This window comes from Abrus precatorius, unplaced genomic scaffold (genome assembly GCF_003935025.1).
Source record: "Abrus precatorius isolate BTA unplaced genomic scaffold, Abrus_2018 Scaffold6, whole genome shotgun sequence".
Classification (NCBI taxonomy): domain Eukaryota; kingdom Viridiplantae; phylum Streptophyta; class Magnoliopsida; order Fabales; family Fabaceae; genus Abrus; species Abrus precatorius.
The window spans coordinates 2,015,739-2,040,082 of NW_020874406.1; the positions used below are offsets into that span (position 1 = coordinate 2,015,739).

The 24,344-nt window shown below is 32.5% G+C and overlaps 2 protein-coding genes across 2 annotated transcripts; one reads left to right on the forward strand and one right to left on the reverse strand.

Moving 5' to 3' along the window:
• Positions 1-525: 525 nt before the first annotated feature.
• Positions 526-17,844, forward strand: LOC113870019 (gamma aminobutyrate transaminase 1, mitochondrial). The gene is made up of 19 exons (XM_027506612.1): positions 526-717; positions 1,571-1,713; positions 2,195-2,279; positions 2,426-2,498; positions 3,771-3,868; positions 4,685-4,777; positions 13,245-13,318; positions 13,416-13,454; positions 13,555-13,643; positions 13,731-13,807; positions 13,892-13,966; positions 14,351-14,398; positions 14,494-14,577; positions 14,665-14,752; positions 14,832-14,910; positions 15,015-15,105; positions 15,184-15,262; positions 15,645-15,760; positions 17,671-17,844. Exons 1-19 carry the CDS (start codon positions 682-684, stop codon positions 17,743-17,745), a joined length of 1,542 nt encoding a protein of 513 aa, XP_027362413.1. The 5' UTR covers positions 526-681; the 3' UTR covers positions 17,746-17,844.
• A 1,166-nt stretch (positions 17,845-19,010) lies between these two features.
• Positions 19,011-19,445, reverse strand: LOC113870020. The gene is made up of 2 exons (XM_027506613.1): positions 19,279-19,445; positions 19,011-19,201 (listed from the first exon to the last, which is right to left on the reverse strand). Exons 1-2 carry the CDS (start codon positions 19,369-19,371, stop codon positions 19,085-19,087), a joined length of 210 nt encoding a protein of 69 aa, XP_027362414.1. The 5' UTR covers positions 19,372-19,445; the 3' UTR covers positions 19,011-19,084.
• Positions 19,446-24,344: the final 4,899 nt, after the last annotated feature.

A 24,344-nucleotide genomic window follows, 5' to 3' on the forward strand; every position in this document is an offset into this window, starting at 1 on the left:
ATTTTTTAAAATTTTAAATAACAATGTAAGTTTTTTATCTTAAATATAATAAATATTTTATTTTGTACATGCAAAAAATAATTTTTAAAAATATTATAAAAATTGATATATTATATAAAAATAAATTTAATTAATTGTTTAGTCTTAACAAAAGTTATATAAATACCTAATTAAAATATTTAAGTTTAAATTTTGAAAATTTTTAAAAATTATAATTTGTTAAAGTATATATTTAATTTTTTATGTTTAAAATGTTTATAAATTGATTTTTATATTTAGAAAAACTTAAATGACTAACATTTCATTTCCTGCGTAAAGATTTTGTCATAAGTTGATCTGTTTGATCGTGAACTTCGTTATGCAGAATTTAACTACGAAGCTTAAAACGTAAACTAAAACATATACTTTATGAGTATACGGTCTAATTAAGCCATTACTGTATCTAAAATGTCGTTTTTGGTTCGGTGGGAGCCACCAAGAAAAACGTTTGGGGCTGTGCGCGAGTTATGACAGAGGGAAGAGCGCTCGACGTTACGCGTGCCGTATAATTCGGATCACTATTTCTTCTCAGTTGCCAGTCTCACTGTCTCCGTCTCAGGTCGTCACTTGAAACTCTGCTTTGTACAATTCTCGAGAGTTTCTCTGTTCAGAAAACAACACAACCAACCATATTCAGCCACCATGAACACGCTCCTCCGATCCACTCTCAGGACCAAGGCACGATGCTTTTCATTTTTCCTTTTACTTCCATCTCTTCATCTTTCCTTCCCAATATTTCCCCCAATCTTGTTTCCGTCTCCCAATATTGCAATACTGTTATGCGTTTATGCGTTTGATTGATGATTCATGAAACTTTGAGTCTCGGATTCTCCCGTTGTTATTTTTATTTTGTTTTATATGAACGGACTTTGTACGTGCGATTGCGACAAACAATTCGTGCATATCAATGAATTGAACAAAGTCTTATGAAATTGAGCAAGATTCAAGTTTATGTAAATGGAGATTTATTAATTATATCAATGTAACTTTTGTTTTACAAACCCGAGTTTTCGAGGGATCTTTTTAGAATATATTCGGTGAAAGTTCATCACCTTTTGCTGTTTCTCTTTTGGAGTATCAGAATATTCGATTATAGTTATAACGGCATTTATACTTTGGAACACATTCTGGAATTCCAAGAGTTAACTATACGTCTGATAATATCTAAAGTTCGTGCTTCTATTTTTCTGAGAAAAGTATCCCGAGAAAGAGTGTACTGCATAACTTATTTTGCCGCAGTGGAATATGTTTAAGGAAACATTAAATTATGATCGTGTTTTTTGCGGTAAATATAAGGCTTCAAGTATCTGTGATTTCTGAATAGGAAGCAATTTAGTATTTTTCCCAAGGTTGCAGTCCAGAATTTTGAAATGTTGGTTGCCTATTTGCGATGCTGTATTCTTAGTGATGATGTACCTCGTATGCTATTTTATTTATCTGATTTGATGTTAACGGATGGTCCAGAAGCAGTCCCTGCTTGCTACTCAACTTTTATTAGTCTTATGATGCTTATTTTATTTTTTATTTACAGAGTGCTTCATCTTTAGCATATGCTGCAGTTTCCGGAAATTTTCAGGAAAGTCTCCCTCAGGTTCCCTCATGGTCTAGATCAAATAGTACGGAGTCTTCCTTGGCAAAGGATAGTTCAATTAATGACGTGAAAAATGGCAACGGGTATATGGTCTTCTAACTTCTATGATAACCATTCACCGCTTTCTCATGTGTGCTTTTGTGTATTGATCATATCTCAATCTTGCCTGTATCTTAATTGGTACAGTGCGTTTGAACTTGATTTGGCAATAATTCCCTTCAATAAAAAAAATTGGCGCTAAGTATTGTCAATTTTGTTTTGAGATTTCAAAGCAGAGGTGTTAAATGTCCATTTATTATCCAGAGGGAGAAGGGAATGAATGGGACATCCCTCTGGGTCAGTGTTTATGATTCTGATACAATCATGTGTACGTTGACTGCATTATCAGTTATAAGAACTGTTATTCTAAAAGATAGTCGTCTGTAGAGTCCATGTATGAGCTCTCTCTCTCTCTCTCTCTTTCTCTCTCTAAACAAAACAATGAAAAATCAGTTCCAAGTTTAAATTTTCTAGCCTTATATGGCTACCATGTATAAAATTGCTGATGCACTTCAATTGTCTCAGGTTCAAGGGCCATGATATGCTTGCCCCTTTCACAGCTGGGTGGCAAACTACTGATTTGAATCCTCTGATTATAGAAAAGTCAGAGGTTAACTTCCTTGCTATTTTTCTGTGATTTTTTTAATTACCGTAATGTAATATATTTAGGAAATCATGATTCCCTTTGTTTTAGGTTTAAATATTTAAAGAATAATTAGCTTTTTAATTATGTTATTTACCTGATTAATGATTCAGGGAAGCTATGTATATGACATTAATGGGAAGAAATATCTTGACGCACTTGCTGGTCTATGGTGCACTGCTCTAGGTATGTGTGATATCTACTCTGCATTTTATTTTTCTGAATGGTATATTTTCGTCTGGTTCATGTTCTCAATCCATCTTGAGAAACTAGAACGGCTATAATTTTAACTACTATATATATATATATATTTGATATTTTAGCATGCTCTCTCTTCAACTAACCACCAAATTATGCTTAAGTTGCTTGGGGTCCTTCTCCTCCCCCCCCCACAATTATTTAATCTAAAACACTTTTTTTATTGGTAACAAGGACAAGGGGCAGAGCCGTTGTGACTACTTTTGCAGAATGCCCTGGATATTGAACTTTAGGGTATTCAAAAGATATACTTGAGTTTATTAATTGGAAGAAATGATCAGTAAGGTCATGGAAGGTTTTATATTTTCAGTACGTGTGGGGTTGGTTTGTTGTTGAATAATGTAAAGTTTTAGTGTTAATACTTTTCATGCTGATTGCTTGAGCTTAATAATAATAAAATTATATTGGAAAATGACTGGGTTTTTTAAGGTGGAAGGAGTTTGTGGTTTTCTTAAAGTATAGTTTTGAAATAGTAAAATAAATAAATATTTTGTTAATTTTCTGTCAGATAATTATAGAATCTTTGAATTTATGTTCGTACTGTTAACTGTATTATTGGATTGCTGTAAATTATTTTGCAATTATCTCTTTGTTTGTATCCATACGATAAACAAGAGACCGATGTGCAGTAAATTTTACCCAAATATTCTGTGTGTATACATGATACCATAGCGGTACCATCCATGATGACCTCTTACCGTCTTTGCCGCCAAATTCCCCAACAGTGTGGGACTCTTTCACTGCCATTCTCCTAGTCCTCAAGGTCTTTGTCATGAATCTGCCCGTCCCACTGGCTGTACACCGTACCCATATTCTGGCCTCTGAAATTTTAGTTTTCCCCTCCTACTGTTGCTTCCATACACCTTTGCCAGGCAATAGGTAAATTAAGTTTTCTGGTGTATTTTTCCTCTATGCGACTGCTGCCATCTCTGGATCCTACGCCTTCTTGGTCTCTGTTTGACTAACAGGCCGCATCATTTTTACAGACAGAGGGTTGATTTTATCCGGAAATTTGAATTTTTGATAAATTGCAAAAAATGTGATCATAATTAAAATATTTTATTAGCTATTAATTATACAGGTACGTAATTGTGGGGTATATTCACACATGAAAGCTGTAAATAATGTAATTTTTTAATGGTTAATCTTTTTATGCATGATGGTAATTTACTCTGAAATTGAATATATGTTATTTTGCAGGGGGAAGTGAGCCACGCCTTGTTGATGCTGCCATGGTACAGTTAAAGAAGTTGCCATTTTACCATTCCTTTTGGAATCGGACCACAAGACCTTCTTTGGTATTCATATTATTCTGTAGTAGCATACCCAAACATTATTTTTTCGATGTTTATTTTTCATGTCACTAATTGCATACCCAAACAATATTTTCGGCACGTTTATTTCTCGTATAGATTTATATTATTTCTTTCTTTCATTTGTTTTACTTTTTATAATGAAATACAGAGGGAATTGGGGCTCAATACTTCTACTTTACAGCTGGACATTTGATTCATTTATAGTTTAGAACATTCTGGTTAAAGATACTTAAACTACCCTGTCATTTTCTTTATTTTTAAAAAATAATCTCCCTTACCTTGAGATTAAAATGTTGGACACTTAGTTCTTTTTTATGTTAATGAGCTTTGTAGGTGCAGTATTTTCCTGTTGCAACTTTCAATGTTATCAACGGCTAGTTTTAAACTGAAGATGAAATAAAGATTTTGGGTAAAATCTCAAAATTGATAGTTGGTGTTCAAATTTGTTGCCATTGAGTGTTGGAAAATTGCCTTCAGGATGGCTGTTAACGCTTGTTGATCACTGGTTATGGTGCTGTTTACATTCTAATGGATTAAAGTCCAGCACATTTTCATTTCTTAGGGGGAGGAGAGGTTGTTTGTCCATCTCTCAGAAGGAAGTGTTCTCCATTTATTTGGAGGGTGGAGGAGTTGGGACAGTGGAGAGATGAAACTGTATAGTTTTTAACCTATCCTAATCCACCTCATACAAAGAGGCGGCTTTCACTGCAAATTACTAAATAAATAATTGATTAAGCACCTTACTTGTGATGTGCATTAGTCAATTTTTTATTCGATATTTACTTGTGATGTACACAGGATCTAGCCAAGGAACTCCTAGAAATGTTCACTGCCAGAAAAATGGCAAAAGCTTTTTTCGTTAATAGTGGATCTGAAGCTAACGACACTCAGGTTTGATAGATTAATATCCCCTTGATTTGTTAGAGTCTCATATTTTCTTCTGAAAATTTTCATTTAATTATAAGGTAGATGTTTAGAATGTGTTTACTTCTTGAGCTAAACAAAGTTTTAGAATCATTACAGTAGACTCCACAAAATGCATGCAACAGGAACCACCAAGAGGGAAAATCTAGGAGCAATCAAGTACTGAAAATATCTGATGCCAATTCTCAATGGCAAATGTGGTTCTTTAAATAAATATAGATCCATCTTTATCATGGTTTAAGCAAAGCAATAAACAAAATGAAAATGAATATATGTCATGTCAACATATTGTTGAGGTACATATTGTCAAAAGTTTGGCTTTTCTGCCTTTTTCCTTCTCTCTATTCATCTCCATAAATAATACGTAGCATTTACAACTATTTAATGACAATTGATCCTAATTCCTGATTTGTACAACCTAAATTAGGAATCCTAAATATATACAATTAATAGGCTGAGTACTATTCCTAATTTATAATAAGAAATAAATATAGCAGCAGATTTTTTTAGGAAAATAATAATGGTCCAGCGGACTCCTTGCCTAACATCCCCCCTCAAATTGATGCGAGTGGTCAAGGAGCATCAATTTGTTAACAAGAAACTGATGTCGAGGACGAGGAACAGCCTTAGTAAGAATATTCGCAAGCTGAAGTTGCGAGGTAATGTGGGGAAGAGAGACAATATGAGTATCAAGAGCCTCACGGATAGAATGACAATCCACTTCAATATGTTTGGTGCGTTCATGGAAGACTGGATTGGTAGCAATCTGAATGGCGCTAGTATTGTCAGCATAGAGAGGTGTAGCATCGTTTTGAGGGAAGCCAAGCTCAGCTAAAAGACCACGAAGCCAAATAATTTCAGAGTAGGTTAGAGACATAACACGATATTCAGACTCGGTGGAAGACTTAGAGACCCGGGCTCAAGGTAGTCAAAATCGAGATCCTACTTAGGATCGGAAGGGAAAGGAAAACACGTAACTCGTAGGATCGTAGAGTGGATCGTAAGATCCTACCTAATGTATAAAACTATATTTAAACATACAAATGCATACAAAAAAGAAGATAAATAAGGAACCAATAGTCTTAAATTCATAAAAGACAATCACAACTCAAACATTAATGACAATAAATATATTCTCAAGTCAAATTACACATAAAACTCAATAGTACTAAAGTAAAAACAAACTAGTCAAAGTGTCCAACATTGGTATTTTTTACTCTAACAAATCATTCAAGTTTTGATCATAATAATCATCTTCTATTAGGTCTTCATTTTCTTCATCTCCAACTCCATCAAGATCATCATCAAAAGGAGGAATCTCTAAATCATCTAAATTTATAGGATCATCATCAACATCATTGGAATCATTTCCAACTTGACCTAAGTGTTCATTTGGATTCAAATCCAAGTCCAATAAGTCATCAACTTCTAAATCATCACCATTGGATGAACTTTCATTGGCCATAATCCATTCATCATCAGATGAAAGATCATCAAGATTAAACTCCATAGCTTTTCTGGATGTCTTTTTCTTGGCCAATTTTGAGTTAGCCATCACATAAACAACATCATTCATAGTTTGTTGTTTCAAACGATTTCGTCTCTTTGTGTGGACCTAAAAAATATATAAATACAATTGATTATTTGCTAGTTTTTAATAGGTAAAGAGAAAGAATGTAATTTATCATAGTTTTAAAATCTTACCATCTCAAAAGCACTCCAATTACGCTCACATCCAGAGGAGCTACATGTCAAGCTCAATATACGAATAGCAAATCTTTGAAGCTCTGGATGTCCATCTCCATAAGATTTCCACCATTGTGCTGGAGTTTTGATATTAGTTTTAAGTGCATTTAGGGCTGCCTTGCCACCAAAAAATTTCTTTTTTGCCTTGAAATCTTCAAGTTGAGCATCAATTTTAGTCATTTCTTCATCATTTTCTACCATCCTTTCTATACAATCATATAATCCACGTTTAACTTCAAAATCTACTTTAAAACCAGGACTGTAGTGTAAAAAAGGGTTGAGGTAATAAGCTGCAGCATGCAATGGCCTATGGAGTTGATTGTCCCATCTTTCATCAATGACATTCCATAGAGGGAGATAACTAATATATGAAAAAAATTAAATTAATTTTCAAAAAAAAATAACTAAAATTTTTAATTAAATTTAATAATTTATTTACCTTTTTTTACTCTCATTGAAGGCCTTTGCTATCTTCTCTTTAGCTCGGTCCATTTCCTCATAAAGGAATCCCATAGCTGGAATCTCATCCGAATCAACCAAACGAAGAACTTTGATTATAGGATATGCACCTCTTAAGCAAACAACAACACCTTTCCAAAAAGTTTTATCCATAATCACATCTTCAACAAACTTTCCGTCTGTTGATTTAGCAAACCGGCTAGTCTTCCATTGATCAGATGTGAACATTCTAACCAATGCTCCCTTATGCTCTTGAAGACATCCCAAAGTAAGATAAGACGTAGCAAAGCGAGTCATGGCTGGTCTCACCAAATCCCTTCCCTTTGTGAAGAATTGCAATAAAGAAATTAGGGAAGTCCTTGAATAAATATAAGTCGTAATTTTTTTCCCCTTTGAGATTGTCTCTTGATGAATAGGTAACTTCTTCTCCAGATCTTCCAATATCAAATCTATACAGTGAGCAGCACATGGTGTCCAATACAATTTCTTCCTTTTCTCCATCAACAATTCACATGCAGCCTTATAATTTGCTGCATTGTCAGTTACAATTTGAACCACGTTTTCTTCACCAACCTCCTCTACAATGTCATCCATCATTTTAAACAATTTATCAGCTGTTTTAGATATATGAGATGCATCAATTGAAGTCAAAAATACTGTACCCATAGGGCTATTAACTAAAAAATTCAATATAGTTCTCCTTTTCTTGTCGGTCCAGCCATCCGTCATTATTGTACATCCTGTTTTTCTCCATTCTTCTCTATGTGCTTCAATAGCTTGCGTGGTCAAATTCACATGATGTTTCAAATACTTGACTCTGATTTCATGATAGGAAGGTGGCTTGAATCCAAGCCCATATTTTGTCACCGATTCCAACATCTTATTAAATTTTTCACTCCTTGCCACATTGAATGGTATGGCATTGTTGTAAAAAAAAGAAGCAATATCTTGACACACTTCCTCTCTCAATTTTTTTTTTGAATATGTTATTGAGAGTGACTTGATTACTTACTCCTTTCTTCTTGAAAATGTTCTCACTGCCCTCAACTTCACCCCCTTTTCTTTTTTCACCAGAATCACTCCCACCATCACCTTCTCCAAGAAGTTCGTTGAGTTTGCTATTTGATTTCTTCATTAATTTCTCTTGTAAGGAGGATACAACGAGCCACATTTCTCTCCTCACTTCATCACTAACCGAAGAGCAAGCACCCACATCTTTTTGTGTTCCAGCCAGATGATGTTTTAATCGGTAAACTCCACCAGTTATTAATTTTCGACAATAGTTACACTGAATTTTTCGTGCATCTCCATCCACAGATGATCCATGTTGCCATGCCACATCACTCCTGTTTCCAGGAGCATTTTTTCGCAAAGAACAGGCCACAACTGCACCAACAGTGCAGCTCACTGAGCCAGTAGAAGTGTGACCAATGGTAGAACTTGCAACCACTCTCCTACTTTCTGGTTGCCCTCTCTGGATTGCAGGTATACTTTTTCCACGTGCAGACATCTTCAAACAGGACAGAGAATGGGGAAAACAGATTCGCTGTATTGGAGAAGAGAAATGTGCGTCGTGAGTCTAAGAAAGAAGGGAAGTGTGCTGAAGAAGAAGAGAGTGTGGGTTGGGAACTGAGGAAGAAGACTTTGGGTCGCGGTCGGCGGTGCTGACGAACTTTGGGTCGCAGTCGGCAGCAGTGTTGAGGAAGAAAACTTTGGGTCGTCGTCGCCTGTGTTGAGGAAGAAAACACTGCGTCGTGGAGAAAGGGGCAGCGAAAAGGGAAGAACGAAAAAAAAAAAACCCTAACATCTAAGATTAAATAAGTCGGGTAAAAAAAAAAGGCTGGGTCAAATCGGGTAATCGGGTTTTTTAAAGAATATGGGGCTCCACCAAACTCGTCCAGGATCGCACGCTTCCACGATTTCACGAGGAAGATCGTGCGATCCCAACGATCTTGAAAAATCGCGTCGCAGGGCAGGAACGGGATCGGAGGCGCTGCAAAAGCTCGTGAAATCGTCCGATCTTACGTGTAAGATCGCGATTTTGACTACGCTGCCCAGGCTTGCTTTTTGCTCTTCCAAGAAATAAGCGCAGAACCAAGAAACAGGCACCAACCTGTGACAGATCTTTGAGTATCTGGGCAGCCTGTCCAATCAGCATCACTATAACCCACCAAATTAAGAGACGTCCCAGTGTGAAAGAACAACCCCCGCTGAGAAGTACTTTTCAAGTAACGAATGATACGTCAGACAGCAGCTAGGTGAAGGTGGCGAGGAGTGTGCATAAATTGGCTAACCTGCTGGACTGCAAAGGAGATGTCAGGATGTGTAATAGTCAAATAATTAAGACTGCCTACTAACTGACGATACAACAAAGGATTAGGTAGAATGTCACCTTCATCACGAAGAAATTCGATATTAACTTCAAGAGGAGTATCCACAGGAGCAGCAGATTGGAGACCAGCCAAAGAGATCAAATCATCAGTATACTTGTGTTGATGAAGAAAGAGACCTTTGGGATGAGAATGAACCTCAAGACCCAAAAAATAGTGAAGATTGCCTAGATCCTTCATATGAAAAGAAGCTTGAAGTTGCTGTATTGACGCATGATCAGAACCAGTAATGACCATATCATCAACATAAAGAAGAAGAAGAATAATACCAGCTGTGGTGGTTTGAATAAATAAAGAAGAATCATATCGACTTTGAGTAAAAGAAAATCCAAGGAGAGTAGTCCGAAACTTTTCAAACCATGTCCGTGGGGCTTGCCTCAGACCATATAAAGAACGTTTGAGTTTGCATACACCGAGAGAAGAAGAAAACAAACCTTGTGGAGGGTTCATATAAATATCTTTAGCTAGGTCACCATGTAGAAAGGCATTCTTCACATCTATTTGATAGAGAGACCAGCCTTTGGAGGCAGCAATAGATAGGACAGTGCGGACAGTAGTCATTTTAGCCACAAGTGCAAATGTCTCATCATAACTCACTCCATATTCTTGTTTGTTACCCAAGGCAACCAATCGAGCCTTGTAACGATTAAAAGAACCATCAGAATTAAGTTTCACAGAATACACCCATTTATAGCCAATGGGTTTGACACTAGGGGAGCATGTAACAATTTCTCAAGTATGATTCTCCTGAAGTGCCTGCAACTCCTCTTGCATAGCTTTGACCCAACACACATCCTTAATAGCCTGTGAATAGCATGTAGGAATAGGAATGGTAGATAAAGTGGCAGTAAGAGAAGTAGGGGAGTAACCATACCTATCCGGTGGACAAGAAGTACGACTGGATCGACGAGGCACTATTGGCGTATGGTCAGGTGACGGTTCAGAGTTGAGAAGGGGCGGGGCAGGCTGGCGTCTAGTATATACATAGCCTGGTTTAAACCATTTTGTAGCATGAGAGACCTTAGGAAAGGTAGGAAGAGTAGCAAAACCATTAGCATCAGGAGAAACAAATGGAAAGAAATCTTGATGATCAAAGAAAACCACATTCCGAGAGATACGTAAACGCTGGGCAACAACATCATAACACAAGAAACCCTTTTGAGTGGTACCATAACCCATAAAAGCACATTGGACAGACTGAGCCCCAAGTTTGTGACGTTCCGAAGGTGAAAGGTGGACAAAACATACACAGCCAAAAGGGTGAAGATCATCATAACTCGGCTGTATGGTATAAAGACGAAAGAAAGGAGAATCGAGGCCAAGAACCTGGGAGGGAAGGCGATTGATCAAGTAGACAGCAATGGTCAATGCCTCAACCCAGAAATGAGAAGGTACTGAAGCTTGAAGAAGTAATGCTCGTGTGACATCAAGCAAGTGTCTATTCTTTCGTTCTGCAACGCCATTTTGTTGAGGCGTATATGGGCATGAACGTTAGAAAATAATGCCTTTTTGGTGCAAGTACTCCTGAAACGCAGCAGAAATATATTCGCCACCAGAATCAGTGCGTAAAATCTTAATGCTAGTGTGGAATTGATTCTCAATGTAGGCCAAAAACATCTTGAACATTGAGAAAACTTCATCTTTAGAACGGAGAAAATAAATCCAAGTAAAGCGGCTATAATCATCAATAAATGTCACAAAATACTTGTACTTAGCATGTGATAAGACAGGCGATATACCCCAAACATCACTGTGAATAATGTCGAAACGTTTGTTAGCACGATGAGCATTAGAGGGAAATGGGAGGGTTTTGCTTTTAGCAAGTTTGCATACAGAATAGTTAAAGGAAGAACCAGGAATGATAATTTTATTGCTTAAGAAACCATTTTTCAGTAGATGAGACAAAACAACTGAATTTGGGTAACCCAACTTTTTGTGCCAATCCTCATACTTATTTGGGACACTAGTACAATTGAAGGACAAAAATCTAGGTAAAGTAAACTTGAGTGGAAATAATCTGCCCACTTTAGGCCCCTTCGCGATCACTTTCCCCGACACCTGATCTTGCACAACACAACCAGCCCGAGAGAAATTAATATTGCAATTGTCATCCACCAATTGTCCAACCGAGATTAAATTAGAAACAAGTCCAGGAGACACAAAGACATTACGAAAGGAAGGAGTAATATCACCAACAGCGGTGATTGAAAGCGTATTACCATCAGCAATCTGAATGTTTTGAGTGCCATTATAAGTGCAAACATTGTTTAAATGTTCAGAGGTACCAGCCATATGATTGGAGGCTCCAGAATCAACAAACCATGTTGAAGATATATCATTAGACTTACCCTGGATGCCTAAGGTAGATAATGCTGAAAGCACCATTTGCTGGACCTTCTCTGGAGTTAACGCATCAGCATGGGTTGGGACAGAATTGGGTGTCTCAGTCATGGAACTAGCCGCATGAAAAGCTTGAAATTGGCGCCGTTGTGGTCTAGTGGGACAGTCCGTGATGATATGGCCACGTTGCTTACAATAGTTGCAAAACTTCTTGGTGCAATGACGAGCAATATGACCAAACTGTTTGCACGAATAGCATTGAACTTGTCGTGTATCACGACCTTTGCCTTTATCTTGGGCAGTATAGGCAACAGGAATAGCTTCCGAAACAGAAGAGTCACGGGACAGAGCTGCTTGAGTGAGAAGACGCTGTTCTTCTCTAAGCAGTTCGCTAACACATACATCCAAAGAGGGAGTGGGTTTCGATTTAAGAGAGCAGCACGTACAGCTTCAAATTCTGGTCTAAGCTTCATGAGGAATTGGTCCCGTTGAGTGACCTCATAAACCTCTTGTACTGCAGCCAAAGAATTTTTCGGAACAGCGGCATGTAGTATAGTAGAGTGTTCAGCCTACAAGTTCAGGAAACCAGAATAATATTCCTGAATAGAGAAATTTGCCTGAGTGTAATTGGATATGTCTAATTCCAACTGAAAACGTTTGGCAGAATGGTCCCGATGGAAAATGCGTTTGAGATAGTCCCACATGTCTGTGGCCGTAGAAAATGAATGCAAGTTATTGACCATTAGAGGCTCAATGGACCCCAAAAGCCAAGAAATAACCTGGGCATCCTTCGTCTCCCAAGCAGCCAACTCAGCCATGGCCGTGGGTTTAGAGGAGGACCCATCGACATGTCCCCACATTCCTTTTCCTTTCACAAACATCTTGAACTGAAACTCCCAAGCGGCATAGTTTTTTGCCGTTAAACCGAACACAAAGATTCTCCGTAATCATGAAAACAGAGAAAAAAAAAAAGGCCAAGAGCCCGTGCCCAAAAATAAAAGGGGACAAGAACCAAGAACGGAAACACAAACCTCGAACGAGAGGGTTACAAGAACGAACCAAGAGCACACGCGAACACAGACCCAAGAAGCAAAGTGCAAGAACCACGAATCGTGAGCAAAGCAGACCCAGGAACCAAGAATCAAGTGCGAACACAAAACTGGAAAAGCTCACGTCTCTGTCAAGAAGACTCGTGATACCATGTCAAAAGTTTGGCTTTTCTGCCTTTTTCCTTCTCTCTATTCATCTCCATAAATAATACATAGCATTTACAACTATTTAATGACAATTGATCCTAATTCCTGATTTGTACAACCTAAATTAGGAATCCTAAATATATACAATTAATAGGCTGAGTACTGTTCCTAATTTATAATAAGAAATAAATATAGCAGCAGATTTTTTTAGGAAAATAATAATGGTCCAGCGGGCTCCTTGCCTAACACATATTTTATGCAGAATATATTTGATATATTTCACCTTCACATATTTTCTTTCAGGTGAAACTTGTATGGTATTATAACAATGCACTTGGAAGACCAGATAAGAAGAAATTCATTGCTCGTGCTAAATCGTACTCATGACATCTTAACCAGTGGTGTTTTATCTAACAGCTGTTAATTATGCATGATAGCTTACTCTCTTTTTTTTTTTTTTTTTTTTGTTGTTAGGTATCATGGTTCAACCTTGATATCGGCCAGTCTTTCTGGGTATGAAAAATTCAAGATTTTTCTTGTTCAGAAAATTAGTGCTTATGTAGAACAGTTTTACGCTCATAATTTTTTTATTGAATTAAACAATGGTTTTCAGCCTGCCCGCTCTGCATCAAAAATTTGATTTGCCAGCTCCTTTTGTCTTGCACACTGACTGTCCACATTACTGGCGCTATCATCTTCCAGGTTATTATTTGGATGGACATGTTTCTAGTAATATTTTAGACACTTATTTTAAGGCATAAATATTATGTGTGGTTATGAACATCTCAGGTGAGACGGAGGAAGAATTTTCAACCAGATTGGCCAACAATTTGGAGGAGCTGATTCTGAAAGAGGGACCAGAGACAGTAATACAGTGATATGCATTGAAAGTGATTTTTGCTACTGGAACATTGATTTTGGCAGTGACTTAAATGATTTTTTAATTACAGATTGCCGCATTTATTGCTGAACCAGTGATGGGGGCAGGAGGTGTAATACCTCCGCCTGCAACTTATTTTGAAAAGGTATTTTCACATCATCATTGCGTCAAACAGAGTTATATATTTTCAAGATGGATGCCATCATGCCAAGAGGATTGATTTTATGTGTTTTTCATTAATAAAGCATTTCATTTGTATTCCCAGTCCCAAAGGAATGAATGCATAATTATAAATTATCTCTGAATCTCTACTGTTGTCTGCATAATTATGCATGCTCCCACCATCCTCATAATCTTATGGGAGATTTGAAAATGTATTTTTTTTTCATTTTTTACTTCCAAATTTTATTTACAGTAGTGTCATGTTTTCATTTTGTTTCATGTTTTCAAAGATTTGTAAGAGAATATGAATGGAATTAAAGAGGAAAAGTACAACCTTTTTTTCTCATAGCATTTAATTCTTATGCAGGTCCAAGCTGTTGTCAAGAAGTATGATATTCTTTTTATTGCAGATGAGGTACTGCCTTCCATGATTCTTCACTTACTGTTATATAGGGTATTCTGTAGTGAAGTTGTCCATTCTGATTGCAATGCTTTATGTCTCTTTTGAAGGTAATCTGTGCCTTTGGAAGGCTTGGGACAATGTTTGGATCTGACAAGTACAACATTAAGCCAGACCTTGTGTCCCTGGCTAAGGTAAATATGAAACAGCTCCGAGCACAGATTGTCCTCATATTTTTCAAAGTTTGTAAAATGTTTCTAATTTTTCTGTCTGACTTCTAGGCACTTTCTTCTGCATATTTGCCAATTGGAGCAGTCCTTGTAAGCCCAGAAGTTTCAGAAGTTATACACTCACAAAGCAGCAAACTTGGTATGCTGGTCCATTAATCCATCAGAATCATCACTATATCTTCAGGCTTAGTATTCTGACATGTGTTTGTTTATTTTAGGTTCATTTTCTCATGGGTTTACCTATTCTGGACACCCTGCAGCCTGTGCTGTTGCAATTGAAGCACTCAAGATCTATAAGTGTGTTTCTTTTTTTTCTAGCTTTTAAAAACTTTTCTGAAGTTTGTTCTATCCGCTAGTATATATCATCTTTTGCTTATGAAGTATGATTACGCTCTTCTCAGGGAAAGAAATATTGTTGACCACGTGAACAAGATCTCCCCAAGGTTTCAAGATGGCATAAAAGCTTTTTCTGATAGTCCCATCATTGGAGAGGTGTATATTATTTGCTCGGTAATTTTCTTTTGGGTAAATATAAATGCATGACAAACATTAAGATTACTGGATCTGCAGATTCGGGGAAATGGCTTGATTTTGGGCACTGAGTTCACAGACAACAAGTCACCTAATGATCCGTTTCCTTCTGAATGGGGCAAGTTCAATACTCTGTTTTCATCTTTGTCTTTGTCAAATTACCATACTTGTCTAAACACGTCTATTTTATCATTTCTAGTGATCTTTACTGCAATTTATGTAGCATATATAACTACAAATTCTAGTAAACAGCTACACATCAATACCCTTAAGCTATCTGCGGACATTACGTGAGACGCATCCTTTTCATGTTTAGAATCTATAGAAGATGGGAGATAAATTTGTTATTAGATCATATGATGGATTAGATAGTCATCTTGGCTACTTCTATTTTGCAAATTATTTGTTGCATGCCATTAAACGAGCCTTATACTGCTTTTTATGTGGTTGTGGGCATATTTTCAATAGTATGTTGTGACATCATGATGTCTACACTACAGGAGTAGCCGCCTATTTTGGAGCACAATGTGAGAAGCATGGGATGTTAGTTCGTGTAGCGGGAGATAACATCATGATGTCTCCACCGTTAATTATGTCTCCACAAGAAATTGAAGAGGTAACTTCATGAATAACCTTTCCATCTGTTTTTGCCACGTATCAAAATTAAAAGAAAATTTCATCTATTTTCACAAGTCACGTTCCCATCTGCTTTTGACCGAAAAAACCTTACATTATCATCGTAATGAATACAATTGTGGAGAGGCACACTTTGTCTATTTAATTGTCCTGGGACTTTCTTAGAAACCTCAATGCTAGCCGAACTAGAAAAATTTATATGGGGTGGTAAACACACATGTATTTTTATTTGAGGGGGCAGATTAAATTGTCATAAGTTGAAAAAAAAAAATTGGCCACACCCAAAACTATGATTAATAATTTAGAAATGGCATTTGAGTGTATAAAGTACTAGAATATGGTGTTTTTGGTATAATTATCCATATATGGACTTTTCAAAAAACACTATTTTTTCGCAACTGTAAAGCACGCAGAAGACCAGGGTGAGGTCACAACAATGAAGTTATACACATTGAGGTAGATTTCAACAACAGTAATTAATTGTGATAATATCCCCTCCCCAAACATTTTATATCTTTCTGCATTTTTCTTCTCATGTTGATAAAAGGAAATAGCAAAGTATTTAAAATTTTTAATAAGAAATATAACATAAGGCAAAGTATCACCTTTGCTTTTGGCTGCACATAGGATTCATCCTATAATAACTCTAGTTATTAGTTATACCATTAAGTATTATTTAAATTACAATAATATTTTTATCTATAACATGTGCATGATTACAAAGTAGAGAAGACGATTTTCTATGTGTAAATAGCTTACCTTGGAACATTTTCTTAAGGAGGATCCGCAACAGGCTAATACACCCTGAAAATCATCTTCTCCAATATGCTTTAGTAATGAGTTAAGCTTTTCGCCTTAGTAATCATGCATGTTATGGATAAATATGTTATTGTAATATGGATAGTGCTTGAGGGTATAATCATTAACTAGAAATATTATGTGATTATTAATATGGTTAAGCTTCTAAAAGCAAAAATAGCGATCTACTTTGTGTTATGTTTTTCACTAAAATTTTTTAAAACTTTGATGTTCCTTGATTAACACAAGGGAAGATGCAAAAACATATAAAATGTTTAGGTTGGAGATACTATGACAAACGATCATTGGTATGTGTAACTTTAATGTTATTGGCTTCAGGGACTTATTTTTTTACTGCCACTGATGTGACTTCACCACGGTCTTTTCGTATTTTAGAGTTGCCAAAAAAATGTCATTCACCTTTCATGGAGGTGACCTTTCTCTAGTCTCTGTTGCAAGTTGCAACCTTAAGATTTGGTAAAAAAAATGTTAATGGCGATGTTTGAAAAGTATATATGGATAATTATGTCCGAAAGTACCATATTGTGGTACTTTACACACTCAAAAGCCATATTTAAATTATTAATCTACATAAAAAATATTTTCACAGGTTTAAAAGGTGATTTTTGCTTTTATCTAAATTTTTTACATTTAAAAATGCCATTAGCGATCTTTAAGAAATCTTATATTTCTGTATTTGACCCCAAATTCCTATATTTTGGTAACTAATACAAAATTTTCCCATATAAAAAAATCAGTCCCAAAACTACTTAGTAGTTCCATACCTCTATTAATTCCACAAAGGGGAAACTTTTTACGAGAAAAATCAATTGAATGTAGTTACCCAAATTGCTTGATTAATTTGTAAGGTTCATACTTATTATGTGTTTCCTCACTGATTGAACATCAAGTTGTGTCTATATTTTACACACAATAATATAGCTCAGGACTATATATTTTCCTCCCTCATTTTTGTTGTTATTCAGTATATATTTTGCAATTTGTGTCGCCTGATGCTATAACGTAGTTATTAATTACTTCAAACTAAAATTTGTTTAGAAGTTTTAGATATGCATTTGTTTTTCTCCCCAGTTAATCAATATTTATGGGAAAGCTTTAAAAGATACGGAAAAAAAGGTACAGGAGCTCAAGTCTCAGCGCGAGTAGCTGAGGCCGATGATGGCATAATAAGCTCTGTAGCGCCTGCCTTCGGGTGAAGAGGAATTGTTCATTGTAATAACTTGCCAGGCAAATCACTTTCGACACAGCTTTGTTCCAACCTTTTCGTTATTGTAAATGTCAGTTAAATTGATTATCCTAGTTGCATCCTATTTTATACTAGAGTTAAATATCGTATACACGTGCTTAGAATGCGCTGGTGGAGGAAACCAAGCTGAGTTTAGCTTGGCTTGTTGACAAAAAATAATTAAAAAAGCCGGCTTATAATCAAAAGTGATAAGTGAGATAAATCAACGACCTTTGATTCCTTTTTACAATTTAGTCAAAATTGTACCTAAGGACTTAATAAATTGAGGACGATGGAGTGGTACCTGTTTAACCGTTGATGGTGGAGTAGGTCGGTTTCTCTTCAAGGGACCATTTAGTGTGTGAAAAAACTTTTTTTATTTATAAATAATTGTAAAAATATCACATTTTTAAAAAATTGTTTTAAAATAATTATAAAAATTATGAAATAACATTTGAATTTTCTTTTTACTAATTTAATACAAACCTTTGGAAACGGTAATATTTTTTGCAATCATTTATAAAGATAAATAATATTTTTCTTATTCTTTGTAGAGGAGAAGAAAATTAGAAAGTTGTACGTATAAAAACGGGCTAATATAATGTTGACTCTAAAAATGGAATATAAATCCATGATAAAACTTCCAATCTAACTAAATCCAAGTTTGGCTATTCACGTGTTCTCAAATTATCATATTTTCACACTCGTGATTGGCGGAAGAATGGATAAAAAAGAAAAAAAAATATGATAAATAATAAAATAAAAAAGAAAGGAATCAATAAAAAAAGAATATAATAGCAAAAGGAAAATGAGACGTGAAAATGCAAAAATATTAGTTTAAAATGATGATCGATAATGTTAGCTGGTCTGCAATGAGTTTCTGACAAAAAAAAAAGTGCAGTGATTTTATAATAGTTTCAATTGTGACATAAATTTGCACCCATTATAATTTGCGAGTACATCTTAATCCAAGTCCGACTAAACTGGAATAGAAAAAGGTTGGATCATTATCACCACATACATAACGGCATAACAACGCTATTCATTGGTTAAACACCCCACTGAATAGCAAACGAAAGTTGGGGTTTATAATGGCAGCATAATAAATATGAATTAATTAGCAGAACACAAGAAAATGAAAGGCAACCGAACTTAATAGACAAGTAAGTACATCTCATTTCGATCCTTAAAAGATAGAAAGACGGTGGTGGAAAGCAATTCCACACCTTGGCAAAAGGAGAGATGATTCAATCAATCTTGTTAACTTTTTGTGCTATTTTTGTTAGCTTGTCTTCTAGCACGCCTCTCTCGGGAGCTAGGGGATGGCCTATAACCTTCATTTTCATTTTCAGATTCTTCCAAATCTCTAAATGATTTCTGCACCAATGTAGCAATTTCAAATTTACTATCATTTTTATACAGATAAGGCATAGTAAATGGTTAATGTTGCATACCTCTCTAAGCTCAGAAAAGCTTACTGCATAAAAGGTCACAGCCGCAGCCGCAACAATTCCCACAATTGGCAGAGCTATTTGCATCGCATCCATTTATATATCTATCTGATTTCTGGGTTTCCTTTTTCTTTCTCTAATCACAACTCGTTACTCAAACTCAAACTACTTTTCCTTTTTTCTTTTATTATTATTTTTATGTGATTGTCAATATATGAAAGGATAAGATAAGATATGCTTCTACTCTGCAGTACCCTTTTTACGGCAGATAAACTATTTTTCATCTGTCAACCGGAACCCGCTAGTAACTAACAGTTCACAGATTTAATCGGCTTTTATATTTTTTATTTATTCCTCTCTCTTAAACACTATATTTTTTTATGAAGTTAGATACAAATAATTAAACACATTTAATAATTAAAAATATAAAAAAAATTTAACGTTTTCATTATTTATTTGAAAACCAATAATAAAAAGTGCATTTATTTCAAAAGGAATCATGGCATATTCTTTTTTATTTAAAAGTATTTGTGGTTTTAGATGATAAACAGTGTTTTCCGTCATCTATTGTTTTAGAAAATTAGTAATATTATTTTTTAAAACTTTCACTTTGTTTCATTGTATTTTCAATAAATAAAATATGAAAAATATCAATGAGATGATAATATTAGTAAAAGATTTTAACTATTGTAATTAATTATTTGAAAAATTATATTTTTGTGTATTTTTATCAATTGATGTTGAAAAAAGAATTTTAATAGTGTATTAAAATTAAATATATTCTTATAATTATCTGAAATGGCTGAAATTAGATAAAAGAAACATTTAATGTTCTGAAATTTTATAAGATATTCACACGTTATTTTTAAAGTAATTAAAGATTATTAAAAACTTCAATATAACTTTGTTTCACAATTTAGAGTCACATGAAGAGAAAAAGAAGGCATTTGAAAGATAAGAATAATAGAAGAAAAAGAAGGAAAATGAAAGATAAATTAAAAAAAAAAAACTTCTTAGTTTGAAAAATTCTAAATAAAGATTTTAATTAAATAAGCATTTCCTTCTTAAATTTTATTTTTAAATAAAGTCTTAGTTAATTGATTATATACAAATGTACTTTTATATGAAAAAATATATATTTTTATATTTTCAATTTTAAGACATGTATATATTACACACCAATTCTTTAAGAACAATAAGGTTTCATTGATACAGAACTAATTATTTTTTTTTTTTTACAAATAGTCAAAATTTCGTCTAAGTATATATATATATATACACACACACTAATGTAAATTATATTTAAATATTTTTAGATAATTTAATTATAAAATTAATTGTTAGATTAAAAACTTCAATCATATAAATTATATATGTAAAATTTTATATTAATTCAAAATTATTTGACACCTTATTCGTGTATAAAAAATAAATGAAATATATACTTTTGATATTTATAAAAAATGAGGAACCTTTGATAACAATTTTATAAATGTTTAATTTTAATAAAATTTAACATAAATAATCTAGATAATATATAATTATAATTCAACAATTATATTAATTAAAATAATTTTTTATATTTAGTTATTAACAATGTAGAAGTGAGTATTAAATTAGTATAACTTAATTTATCTTAGTTTGTACATAAAATTTTGATAAAATCACTTGCTAATCTTAAATTTAGAATGTTCTTAGCTTCATTCCATAACACCTTGTGTACGGAAATGATTATCCTCTTACAGTTTAAAAACTTAATAAAATTAAGTTATATCTCAATTTAACGTAAAAATTATAACATAAAATAAAAATAAAACATTCGTCTAATTTTTCGTAACTTTACATTTAAATAATATTTTAATTTAATTTGCAATAATCGATTGATAAAGTTGATATTTTCTTAAGATTTGTCAAAAGATGTGCACACTGTACAATGCCTACTTTGTAGTTTCTAGGGTAAAAATAAATTCAAATGCTTTTAAATACAAATTATTTTTAATTATATTCTTAAAATTTTGATTAAAAAAATAGTGTTATTACATAATGAATTTAAGACAAAGGATCAAATAATATTACTTTCAAAATTATTAGAACTGCTTTAAAAAAATAACACATTTATTAATTTTTTAACTTTATTAATTTCAGTTTAAAAGTTAAGTTTAAACAAGTAATAACAGCAAAGTTTTATCAAATTTTTTCAATAGTTTTTATTTAAATTTATTTTTTAACAAAAAATCTTAATTTTAAATGTTTAAACTAAATTTTAAAGATTAAGATTAATAAAATTATAATTTTTTAATAATTATTAAATTTTTATCGACTTAACTATTAAATTTAATTTTTTAAATGAATTAGTTTTACTCATTTGTACATAATTTAAAAGTTAATTGATATTCTATCGTCTTATTTTATTTTTAACATATAACATGATATTAAAAATATAATTAATATAAATTACATATTTATAAATATTGGCGTAAATTTGTTTAAAACAGAAAATTTATACAATATATATATAATTATATAATAATAACACGTGAACTAATAATTGAGTTGATAACTATTGTTTTATAAATTCGATATGTTATTTAATTCCGTGTCTATATTTATATGTAATAAAATTTATGTATTTATTATTATTATTTATTTTATATATTTGACTTAATCGTTGAAATGCTACATATAAATTGAATAAATTGAAATTTACAAACTTATAAATGTCAACCCATTCAATAAAGGATCAACCTCGAGCTTTATGTTGGATACATTTGACCAATTAGTTTTATATGTATCTTTTTTGTTTTAAGGCATGCTTTAATATTTTCAAAATTTTGATGTAAATTGCAATTCTATTTGAATGCCACATCATAACAAATATTTAAATAAATTATTAATTGAAAATTTAATTATATATTTTTTAAAAATATTAAATTTTAATATAACAATAATAACAATATATGGTCTAAACATATTTAAAAAAAATGATTTTAATTACACATACTTTTAAACTGTCCTAATTCAATTAAATTTTTAGCATGTATAGCTAATTTTCTTAAAAATAGATAATTTAAATATTAAGCTATTTTATATATAGTTTTTTTTATTACAAAAATATGAGATTTTTATAAAATTATAAAAATATATTTTTTTTCAAAATTACCCGTTATTCACCAATAACAACTTTTGACTTTTTTTTAAAATATTTTATTATTATTTTAAAAATTATCAGTAATAAATTTTAGTTTTTTTATATTTAAAAAAAAAAACCATCATTAAAATTTTTTGAAACTTCATCATTTTTTAATTTTTTATCTTTAAATTTGTGTATTTGTACTAAAAATTGTTATTTAGAATCTTTAAATCTCATACTTTGGTAATGTTTTTAAAAAATATCTCAGTGTATGTAATTTTTAAATACTATATATATATAAATAATTATAAATAATAAAAATGAATATATTGAATATTTAAAAAATAAAAATGTTGAATGATTTTGTAAGGCAAAGTGAGGAATGGAGTTTTAAAATGGGTAGGAACAGCGAAGACATTTTGATTCTTTCACAGAAAAGACAACAGTCGTCATGTTTGCACAAATAGGGAGGGCGGCTTGGTCGGTTGTCTGTGGCCGCCACTTTGAGACCAAAAAGCCATTACTTTTTCTTTTCTTCAATAATCAATTATATCCTTTTAATTTCAAATTAAAATTTCTAATAGAAGACTACAATGGTATTTTCAAACTAATTGTTTGGAGAATTTAATAGTTTTTATTTAATAAAAATTTGTGTACATAAAAGATTAAAAAAATTATAATTATTTGCATTTTGAATTTCAAACTATAATTTCTGATGAACTAAAAAAGTATCAGGAAAATAATTACAAACTAGAAGACTAGAATGGTATTGTCAAACAATTCTTTTATATTTTTCTGATATTTTAAAACAAACTTATCATAGCATGCTAGTTTAACAACACACGTACATGTATATTAAAAACTATACCAATCATTCGAAACTGAATAACTAAACCAAGGCTAGATTGGGAAGGATTTTTATAAGGAAAAAAAAATCATATTTTTTATTTTTAAATTAAAAAATTATATATAATTTATTATAATAAATATATTAAATTTATGTTAATATATTAATTTATATTTATATTTTAAAAAAATATTAATTTTAAATATATTTATTTAAAACACAAATTTTACCTTCTGGTGTTATTTCTTACAAAATCTTCCGTCGCTTATATAATCTTTTATTAATTATTGCACCTATTTTAAGTAGTTTTATAGAAAAAAGTCATCAGATAAATTATCTTTTATTAAAATTCTTAAATTATTATTACGGAATTAATGTTTTTCATTCTTTCATTAGGGATTTGAATGAAAAATCAATATCTTTATTTTCTATCATCTAAGGTGAATAACATTTAAAGTCAGGCTGTGCATGCTTAAAGTAATTTGATTTTCTGTTACATGCAATTTTTAAAGCCTCTTTTATTTTCATAGGGAAATTAATTGAAGTTCCAACATAAATTCATCAAACTTTTATCATGTTATTTTTTATATCCCAAATTATATCCAATGTTGACTTTTATGATGACTCTATTACAAATTTTTAGTTTATTTATGATTCTTTTTATAAAAAATTATACTATCAATTAAATAGAAACCATCATAAATATATTTTTAACAAATAATAATTATAAAAATTAAATTATTTGTCAATTTACAATCAAATAACATATTATCAATATATATTAATTAAATTCTAAATCACAAGCCAAATACATTTTAGTAACCGAATCCTTCCATTCAAATAACTTTTTTAAAAATCAAATCGATGAAATTGGTTTATATCAGTTATTATGAACTAAAACATAAAAATTATTTTATTTTCAGTTTTTAATAATTTATTTATTTATAACAAATGTTACAAGGATCCTTAGAATCGGATATTTTACATTTTATAAAACTGAAGTTGATGGCTTGAATTTGTGTCAGTGATTAAGAAGTGACTGTTTAAAAATCATTAACTCTAAGATTATAGCTTTGATTCCTCAATTTTTTC